Below are 10,939 nucleotides of genomic sequence, written 5' to 3'. Positions count from 1 at the left end.
AAAGATAAAAATGATAAAAATTACAATTTTATACAATTCTATCTCAACAAGATAATAAAATTTACCCCATAATTTTATATTCTCCTAACCCTAATATTACATTACCTCTAACAATCTCAAAAGTTCGAAATTGTTACCCAAAATATACCTTGAGTTTCATACGGAATGTCGACTTTCAGCGAACTTATGAAGAAATATATAATGAAAATCGGAGAAGGGGATGAAAAAAAGAGAATTTGTGTAAGAAGCTAGCCTGCCAGTGACGTAAGCAACTGGGGACAGCCATCAACCATGCGCAATCGAATCCAGCGGTCCTTCCCTTGTTATTCCTTTTATATTCTCATTCATATCTCTCTTCTCTTTTGTCTTTCTATTCTTTATTTCTGTCTCTTTTCTCTTCTTTTTTGTCACCTTCTTCTTCATTTCTACCTCCACCATTACCTTGTTTCTGGTAAGCCTTTTTTTGCATTTACTCTGAATTTAAATATCTTTTCTTTTCAACCTTCTCTATTCTCAATCTTGTTCTGCACCCTAAAATCCCCATTATTTTACGGTTTTTAAACATAAAAACAATTCAAAATATGACTGCAATATTCGTTTGCATAGCAATTATCATGGTAAAGCAGCACATCGCTTGGCATAGCAATTTTTCTTTTTGTCTATGTTTTTCACATTATTTTGTTTGGTCAAAAGAAGCCACCTTATTATTACTAGGAAGACTAAGATTTGGTAAAGGAATTGATGAAAACGTTTGTTTGTTTTTTGTCTCTGAACATTCTAACACAAACCCTCCAACCAGTTACATATAAAGATTGGAGATGGAAGTTGTTTCCTGTAAATCTCACCAAAACCTGAATGAGTTTTGGGAGCTATCTGTTTTTTTTTTTTTTTTGTGAGAATTGGAGGCAAAGCAAAGTAGCAAACCCTCTTTTTATTTTGGGTAAGTTGGCATTATTTGTTTTGTTTTTTGTTTCAGTCTCATAATCAGTGTATATGAAAGAAAAGGTCACCCGTGCTGCTATGGACATTCTCGACAAACAGACAAAGTGGCAGAGTCCGTTTCATTTGCATATGAGACACAGTTCCTTTTTCTCTTTATAGGTTCTATGTCCTTCCTCTCTTTTCATACCTTGATCCAATGGAAACGGGCCTCTTTTTGTCTCCAAACAGCCTTTTTCTTCTTTCAAACAAAGGCGTGCTCATTTGTGGTCAACATCATTCACATAATCACATTGTCCATTCAATATACTTTTTGATTCTGTTTGCTCAAAAAACCATAAACTCAAATGTGTTTACACACTAATTAACATTCTTTGATTAATTTATATATATATGTTCGGAAAAGTAAACTTCTGTTTGTTTCAGCCCTTTTAGAAAAACTTTATATTTGATTAGTTTGTATTTCTAGAAACCCTTCTCTTTTGTAAATTATTTGTTATTTTGTTAATGGAAACCCCGTTCTTGATGCATCATTTCCACCATTCACCAACACAAGACAACATCATTAGCTCAAACCTCTAGCTGTCCCGTTTATCCCCTTGAGAGAGCTGCACCACAAACACAGAGAGAGAGAGAGAAGGCTATGTTCCAACTTCTCTCATGATTCCATTTTCCCCTCCTTTTTTCACCTATTCTCTAATAAAATATCATTAATGTCTTACGAAATAATGGGTTTTTGTTTTTATAAGACATGGTAATTTTTATTTTTCTAGAGATAAACATGGTGATGAGTGTTGCTCACTACCAAATGAGCTAGCCTAGCTGATGATTATGATAACACTTGTCACCTTTTTAGTTGGAGACTTGTTCATTATTGTTCTTCTACTTTCTTTTTTTGCCATTTATTTTTCGTGCAAATTTTTGTCTCGGGTTTGTAGTTTCTCCCTTCTCTTTTAACTTCATTTATTGGTTATGATTTCGAGTTGATATAAATAAAAGAGAGAGGTATAGTCAGCTAATAGGGTGTGTGGTGAAATTGATGCAGAAGCAACAACAGTTATGATGGAGTCAATGGAGTCATGTGTCCCACCTGGATTCCGGTTCCACCCGACGGACGAGGAGCTTGTTGGGTATTATCTGAGGAAGAAGGTCGCATCGCAGAAGATTGATCTCGATGTCATCAGAGACATTGATCTCTATAGGATCGAACCATGGGATCTTCAAGGTTTTTTTTTTTTTTCCGGTTTCAATCTTTGATCACTTTTTAGAGGTTAAACAAAACATAATTTGCTTGATTCAGCTGTCTGGGGTTTCATACTTGCATGAAAACTTAATAACCCTAGACATCGATGTTGTTTCAGAGCTTGTCTTTTATGTACGTATTTATGAGATCTAAATAATGGTTGCGATGATGTTGATGCAGAGAGGTGCCGGATCGGATACGAGGAGCAAAGCGAGTGGTATTTCTTCAGTCACAAGGATAAGAAATATCCAACGGGGACAAGGACTAACAGAGCAACCATGGCTGGTTTCTGGAAAGCAACGGGGCGAGACAAGGCGGTGTACGATAAATCCAAGCTGATCGGAATGAGGAAGACCCTTGTTTTCTACAAAGGAAGAGCTCCTAATGGACAGAAAACCGACTGGATCATGCATGAATACAGGCTTGAATCCGACGAGAATGGACCTCCACAGGCAAGCACATAATATATTATATTATATTATATTATATTATATTATATTATTCCTTCATTAATCTTTAGTTGATCTTCACTTTCTATCCCTCTCTTTGTCAACGGAGTTGTCAATAAAGTGAAAAGCAAGTATATATATATATATAGTCTTCATGGTCGTCCGACATTCTGAGTAGCTTTGAACAGGCACACTTGACCTAGTATTATTTAAAACTTTATTTTTTCAAGTATTTATGAACAAAGAAAGGGTTAGGCATCCATTACTATCAGCCATGGATTTTCTTAGGATCGTAAATTCTTCACATGAATCAATGCATTCCTCGTCTATATACTTTCAGTTGAATTATTATACCAGTTATTTGAGAAATGGAATCACTTTTTTTTTTCTGCTTTGAAGACCATTTACCGAAATGTCAACATAACATGATTAATTTCTAGAAACACGGTTTCCGGTTTCCACCATAACTATCAAAAAAGTGATTAATATAACTTTTGATATCAAAAATATAAATATACTTTCTCCCAATTCCTTTTCTGCCATGGGTTCTTTTTGTGTGTGTGAGTGTGAAAAGCAAAATTCCAGTTCCTCCTCTATAGCTTTCATATCCCATCATCTTCTAGACTTTGGTTAACTTAGTATTTTTTCCAAAACTTTTGCAGGAAGAAGGCTGGGTTGTTTGTCGAGCATTTAAGAAGAAAACAACTGGTCAAACCAAGAACATTGAAGTGTGGGATTCAAGCTACGACGAACCAAGTGGCATTAGCTCAGTGGTTGATCCACTAGACTACTTGTCTAGGCAACCCCAGAATTTTTTACCTCCGAGTTACTTGTGTAAGCAAGAGACCGAGGCTGAAAACTTAAACTTTGTCCACTCCGATCAGTTCGTACAGCTTCCTCAGCTAGAGAGCCCATCTCTGCCATTAATAAAAAAGCAGACCTCCATATCTCTAATACCCGAGAATAATAATAATACCAATCACAAAGAAGAAGAAGATCATCTGCTGAAGATAATGTGCAACAACAACAACAATGAGAAAGTGACTGACTGGAGAACCCTCGACAAGTTTGTTGCTTCTCAGTTGAGCCATGAAGATAGATACCATGGTGAAGTAGCAGTTTCATGCTTTGATGCTGCAGATAATAACATTAACAACTCAGACATGGCATTGCTGTTGTTACAGAGTAGTGGTAGAGAAGAAGCCAACAAATTGAACGAGTTCTTGAACTCGAGCTCGGATTGTGATATTGGAATATGCATATTTGATAAATGAAGGGTGGGGGAGAGAAAAAGGAGACCATGAACAGAGTTTTATCAGTTAATTAATATTATAAACGTTTGATGCATAACGAGACCTATTTTTTGTAAAATATACATATACATATATATGGTTGTGAAATGAGTGAAGAAACTCTCCTTTAATCCCTATCTCTCCCATGGAATATTGCATGCATGTAATTTCTCAAGTACTGTCTAACAGCTTAAGGAAATTCTGAAGTATACTGCAGATACAGTAACTGCAATACTACACCATGGATACGGGCATACTGTGCCTGCATTTTCAAAGAGTGAAAGTTTTACTATCTCTAAAGCTCGTATTATTTTAGGTTGTAAATTGAAAACAAAAAGTAGTTTCGGATGTTGGATTTTAATTTAAACATATTGGATTGCCAACCCATTATGCAACATTATCTTACTGTTCATATTGGTTCTACAACACTAGACCATGGTAGTTGTGGTGCACGGGGCGGGGGAATTCAGTAATTAGGTTTAGAAATGATAAACGATGGCTCTTTTTTCTCAATTTTGATTTTCCTTTCAAAAGGATAATAAGGCTCCAAAGTGTATTTGCATGGAGGTGAGAAAACATAATTAAATAAAGGATTAATATTTAACTAGTGTTACGTGTAACACCCCTAATCTTTATCCGTCGTCGAAATAGGGTTAGGGGTGTTATATTTAGTGGTATCAGAGTTATGGTTTAGTCAATTCTCGGATGAACGTAGCTTGTGAAATGTCTAAAAGTACATTCCATATAAATTTGTGATAGTGTGATGTGTATGGTCCGATCTAACCTTTGTTTTCTTATAGATTGTAAAGATGTCAGGCGGATCTGAACGTACTAATAATGATGAAGTTAATAGTAGAGTATAGACTTTTGAACATGGGACGACTAGTAATGTCCCGATTCCTCTGGCTCAGGAACAAAAACTTAAAAACATGTTCTTTGGGTATATGAATTAGTGGTTCAGTGAATTTATGTAAGAAAAAAATCTAGCTCAACAACCTCCACCCCCTACTATACCATCTGTAGTGTCTCATGTTGCACCTCCACCTCCTTCAGTGACTGGATCTAGTAAATGTACTCTGATTGAGAAACTTAGAAAGTGTGGGGCTGAAGAATTTCGGGGTAGGTCAGAATATGATCCACTTAAAGCTGAGTATTGGCTTCAAAATACAATAAGAGTTTTTGAAGAAATGACTTGTTCTCCTGATGATTATTTGAGATGTGTTGTTTCATTACTGAAAGAGGAAGCATATAATTGGTGGTCGACAATAGTGGTTGTAGTGCCAAAGGAGAAAATTTCTTGGGAATTTTTCCAGACTATATTTAAGAAGAAATATGTGGCAAAAGGTATTTAGACAAGAAAAAGAGATAATTTCTTGAGTTGCGTCAAGGAAATAGATCAGTAGCTGAGTATGAGAGAGAGTTTGTATACCTCAGTAAATATACTCGGGAAATTGTGTCAATCGAAGAAGAAATGTCCATTCGGTTTGAAGTAGGGTTGAATGGTGAAACCCGAATGATGATTGGAGGTAATGAAATACGAGAATTTATTATTTTGTCTGATCTTGCAGAGAAAATAGAAGAGGTGTACAACTGAAAAATGCAATGAGATAGGTCGAATCGAGAATCTTACAAAAGAGGTTCTTCTAAATTATTTTCAGCATCGCCGGCTAAAAAGTTTAAAGATGATTTCAACCGAGCTACCTCAATTTCTGAACGTTTGAATAAAAACAAGACAATTCAACAAGATTTTGGGGTATCTACTAGACTCTTTGTTAGTGTGGGTAGTGTGCAAAATGCTCCTAAGCTTAGATGTAGATATTGTGGGAAATATCATCCTGGTGAGTGTAGAAGTAAAGTGGGGGCTTGTTACAAATGTGGAGCAACTGGTCATTTTATCCGAAATTGTCCTCAATTGCAAAAAGAGCATGAAGAGCAGAAAGGAAAATAATTGGCTACTTTTTAGAGAAGTAGGCCTTCGAGTCAAAATAATGCCAGCGGGACTGCTCGTTCAGGAATGAAAGATACTGTTGTTCGGTCAGAAGCTAGAGCACCAACAAGTACCTATGCCATTTGAGCAAAAGAGGAAGCTACGACTCTAAATGTGATTGCTAGTACATTCTATCTCTTTGATGTTACTGTATATGTATTGATTGACCCTGGGTCAGCTCATTATTATATTTGCACTGCATTAGTAGCAGAAAAGAAACTGCTTGTTGAATCTACTGATTATGATATTCAAGTTATAAATCCACTAGGTCAAAGTGTGATAGTTAATTTAGGGTGTCGTAATTGTCAACTAAAAGTGAAAGGCTATGAATTCCCTGCTGAGTTGATGTTGTTATCGTTTCGGGAATTTGATATTATTCTGGGAATAGATTGGTTATCTTTACATGATGCTGTGGTAAATTGCAAACAAAAACGGATTGATTTGAATTGACAAATAAGAGAGATGGTTTCAGTTGAGTCTGAGAATCCGAAAGATATTATTAGAATCATTTCAGCTTTTTCTGCTCAAAGATTGATGCGAAAAGGTAATGAGACATTTTTAACCTATATTCTTGATACTTGGGATTCAGAATCGAAGCTAGATCAATTACAGGTTATTAGTAAATTTGCTGATGTATTTTCTGAAGAATTACCGGGTTTACCACCTTATCGTGAAGTTGAGTTTGTAATTGATGTGATTCTTGGAACTGCTCCAATATCAGTAACACCATACCATATGACACCAATTGAATTAAATGAATTAAAGGCACAGTTGCAAGAGTTTTAGACCAAGGGTTTATCAGACCGAACATGTCTCCCTGAGGTGCACCTGTTTTATTTGTGAAAAAGAAAGACAATTCTTTGAGACTGTGCATAGACTACAGACAGTTGAGCATGGTCACAATTAAAAAGTAAATACCCTTTGCCACGTATCGACGATTTGCTTGATCAATTGAAAGGTGTCGTAGTGTTTTCGAAGATAGACATTAGATCTGGGTATTATTAGTTGAAGGTTAAAGAGTGTGATATGCCAAAGACTGCTTTTAGAACTCGATACGGTTATTATAAGTTTTTGGTAATGCTATTTGGATTGAAGAATGCTCCTGTTACTTTCATGGATTTAATGAATTGGATTTTTCAACCTTATTTGGGTAGATTCGTGGTTGTGTTTATCGATGATGTAATAATCTATTCCAAAACAGAATCTAAACATGCACAACATTTGAGGATTGTACTACGGACCTTGAGAGAAAAGAAATTGTATACAAAGTTTAGCAAATATGAATTCTGGCTTCGTGAAGTTGGATTTTTGGGTCACATAGTATCAGCTGATGGGATTCAAGTTAATCTGAGTAAAGTTTCTACTGTGGTAAATTGGAAAACACTAGAAAATGTTTCAGAAGTGCGAAGTTTTCTGGGTCTAGCAGGTTACTACTAATGTTTTGTAAAAAAAAATTCGATTATTGCTTCGTTGTTAACCCAAATATTACAAAAAAAATGTTGAATTTGTTTGGTCCGATAAGTGTCAGCAGAGTTTTTATCAACTGAAGAAGATGTTGATGGAAGCTCCAGTTTTGACTTAGCCAGAATCTGGCGTACCGTATGTTATCTATAGTGATGCGTCATTTAATGGTTTGGGTTGTTTACTGATGCAATTAAAAAAGGTAGTAGCCTATGCTTCTCGAAAATTAAAGCCACACGAGAAGAATTATCCTACACATGATCTTGAGTTGGTCGTAATCATATTCGCTTTGAAGATTTGGAGACATTATTTGTACGACGAGAAATGTTACGTGTTTACAGATCATAAAAGTTTGAAATATTTAATGTCTCAGAAAGAGCTAAATTTGAGATAGAGACGGTGGCTAAAATTATTGAAAGATAATGATCTGGTTATTAATTACCACCCAGGAAAGGCTAATGTAGTTGCAGATGCACTTAGCTAATGTAGTTGCGGATGCACTTAGTCGAAAGTTGTTTTTGTTTGCACTTTGAGCATTGAACGCTCAATTAACTTTAAATGAAGATGGTTTTGTATTAGCAGAGTTGAGAACGAAACCCCTGTTTCTTTAACGAATTCTAGAATTGCAAGATGATGACCCAAAATTGGTGAGAAAATGACAGATGGTTCAGAACAATCTGAGTTCAGAGTATAGTGTTGATGATAGTATTCTATTACGTTATCGCAATAGAATTTGTGTTTCAAGTAATTCAGATTTGAAAAATGATATTCTTTCTGAAGTTCACAATAGTACGTACTTTATTCACTTGGATAGTTCGAAGATGTATTGTGATCTGAAACAGATGTATTGGTGGACGGGTATGAAACGAGAAATTTTTGAATTTGTAGTAAAATGTTTGATTTGTCAACAAGTGAAAGAAGAACATCAGGTACCAATAAGTTTACTACAATCTATTATGATTTCTGAATGGACGTGGGAATATATCACGATGGATCTTATATCTGGTTTACCGATAACTTCGAGAAAGAAAGATTCAATCTGGGTGATTGTTGACAGGTTGACTAAATCGACACATTTTATTCCAATCAGAACAAACTTTACACTTGAGAAATTAGCGGAACTACATATATCTGAGATTGTGAGGTTACACGGCCTTCCAACATCTATTATTTTAGATTGAGATCCGAGATTTACATCGAGATTTTAGAGTAAATTGTAAGAGGCTCTCGGTACTAAGTTAAATTTCAGTATAGCATTTCATCCTCAAACTGACAGACAATCAGAATGAGTAATTCAGATTCTGGAAGATATATTGAGATGTTGTATACTTGAATTTGGAGGTAGATAGGAAAGGTATTTACCGTTAGCTGAATTTGCATATAACAATAGTTATCAATCCAGTATAAAAATGGCACCATTTGAAGCTCTTTACGAGAGGAAATGTAAGACACCATTGTATTGGTTTGAATTGAGTGAATCTAAGCTAATAGGAGTTGATTTGATCCGAAATACTAAGGATAAAGTTCGAGTTATTCGGGGCAGTTTAAAACCTGCTTTTGATCACCAAAAATCTATCCAGATTTGAAAAGAAGATATATAGAATTTGCTATTGGTGATCGAGTATTCTTAAAAGTTTCTCCATGGAAGAAAATGTTACGATTTGGTAGGAAGGGGAAACTGAGTCTAAGATTTATTGGACCGTATGAAATTGTTGAAAGAATCGGCCCTGTAGCTTATAGATTAGCTTTGCCTCCAGAACTTGAGAAAATTCATGATGTGTTTCATGTATGATGCTGCGACGGTACAGATCAGATCCTTCACACGTGATTTCTCATAGTGAGATTGAGTTACAGCCAAATATGACATATTCGGAAGAATCAGTGAGAATTTTAGCTCGAGAGGTTAAAGAATTGCGGAATAAACGAGTACCATTAGTAAAAGTATTATGACATTGTCATGGTTTGGAAAAAGCTACTTGGGAAACAGAACAATCAATGAGGTTACAATATCCAAATCTATTCTTAGGTAACAAATTTCAAGGACAAAATTTCCTAAAGATGGGAGAGTTGTAACAGCCCGATTTTTAGTGGTGTCGGAAATAGTGGTTCGGGACCACTAAATTCAATGAGTAAGCTCATAAATTTTATTATTTAGTATTTATGAGTCAAATATGGTTATAGAAAGATTTTTGAATTAGTGATTTGTATTTAATAAAAATAATTAGGTCAAGTGGTTTTAGAAAATGAGGTATTGAAACCTCGGTTCTATAAACCAAGCCGTAAATATTTTTATAAATATTTACATAGTTTCATTAAGGTATTATTAAAGTTTCGCTAGAAAATTTTAACGTTTCGATAGTTAATTAATTTAAAAGGACTAAATTGAAAAAAGTACAAAACTTGTGAATTATAAGAAATAAGTGATCAAATGGCTTGATAAATAAATAAGGGAGAACTTAAGGAGCAATTAAGCCCAAGATAAAGGCATGAGGCGACATAAGTAGAAAATAAAATAAAATAAAATAAAATAATTAAATTAAGGGCAAAATGGTAATTTAGTTGAAATTAAAAATAAAACAAATGACCAAATAGATTTCTAGACATTTCATCTCAAAATTTCAGTCTAAAAATGCCATAAGAGAGAGCTCAATAAGCTGGTTTCATATTTTGCTTCATGTGAGTTCAATTCTTACATTTTTCTTGTAATTTTTATGTTTTTGAAACTTTTACACTTAGGTCCAACTAAGTCTTGCTTTAGTTTTTATTTTATTGAAAATTTTGAAAGTTACCATTAATGAATATAGGATTTTGTAGATGAATAAACATGGATTTAAAGCTTTAATTATGTTATTTGATAATTGTATAAAGTGATTTTGTTAAATGTTGATTTTAAAACTAAATTTTGAAAAGTTAAAGTATTAGGGTTAAGTATTAAATTTCTATTTTATCAAGGGATGTATGACAACCTAGAATATTTAAATAAATTATTAATTGAGAAAAATAGTTCATTTGATAGATTAACTAGTTAAGGGATTAAATTGCAAAAGTTGTAAAATTTTGGGGTAATTGTGTAAATTTAAAAATAAAGGTATTAATTATGAAATGAATTGGAACTGAAATATATGCTAATGTATGAGTATTTCTATATTTTAGATCAAGAACCCGTAGATACTCGTGAAAAAAAAAAATTAGTGAAATAGTCCTTGAACTTCTGCAAATATTACAATTCAACCCATGTAAGTTCGTACGGTTAAATTTTAATATATAAATATATATATATTGAATTGATGAATGGTATTATGTATTTATTCATATCTATTGTTGAAAGTTAAATTTTGTTAAAGTTATAAATTTAAATTGAATGTTAGAAACGATTGGAACGTGGGATTTGAGTACATTTGGCACTCAGTGAATTGACGGCATTGGAAGAAAATGTGGAAAATTACCAAGTAAACCGAGGTCCACCATTTGTTGCGAACTTTTGTATTTACTTTCCATTTAGCTCTCACGAGCTTCTGTTTAACTCATATGAGTTTCCGTTCAGCTCTTTTGAGCTTCTGTTTAACCC

At 34.2% G+C, this 10,939-nt stretch overlaps 1 protein-coding gene across 2 annotated transcripts; it reads left to right on the top strand.

The window, feature by feature from the left end:
* Window positions 1-219: 219 nt before the first annotated feature.
* Window positions 220-4,318, top strand: LOC108472745 (NAC domain-containing protein 37-like). 2 transcript variants are annotated; one of them, XM_017774297.2, is made up of 4 exons: window positions 220-451; window positions 1,985-2,164; window positions 2,363-2,634; window positions 3,294-4,318. In XM_017774297.2, exons 1-4 carry the CDS (start codon window positions 292-294, stop codon window positions 3,903-3,905), a joined length of 1,224 nt encoding a protein of 407 aa, XP_017629786.2. In that variant the 5' UTR covers window positions 220-291; the 3' UTR covers window positions 3,906-4,318. The 2 variants fall into 2 exon arrangements, with proteins under 2 accessions (XP_017629786.2, XP_052877907.1); XM_053021947.1 differs by lacking the exon at window positions 220-451 and adding an exon at window positions 1,534-1,869.
* The last annotated feature ends 6,621 nt before the right edge of the window (window positions 4,319-10,939 follow it).

This window comes from Gossypium arboreum, chromosome 11, assembly GCF_025698485.1.
Source record: "Gossypium arboreum isolate Shixiya-1 chromosome 11, ASM2569848v2, whole genome shotgun sequence".
Taxonomy (NCBI): domain Eukaryota; kingdom Viridiplantae; phylum Streptophyta; class Magnoliopsida; order Malvales; family Malvaceae; genus Gossypium; species Gossypium arboreum.
Note: the sequence above shows the minus strand (reverse complement) of the source record. Positions and strands in the feature narration are given on the sequence as shown.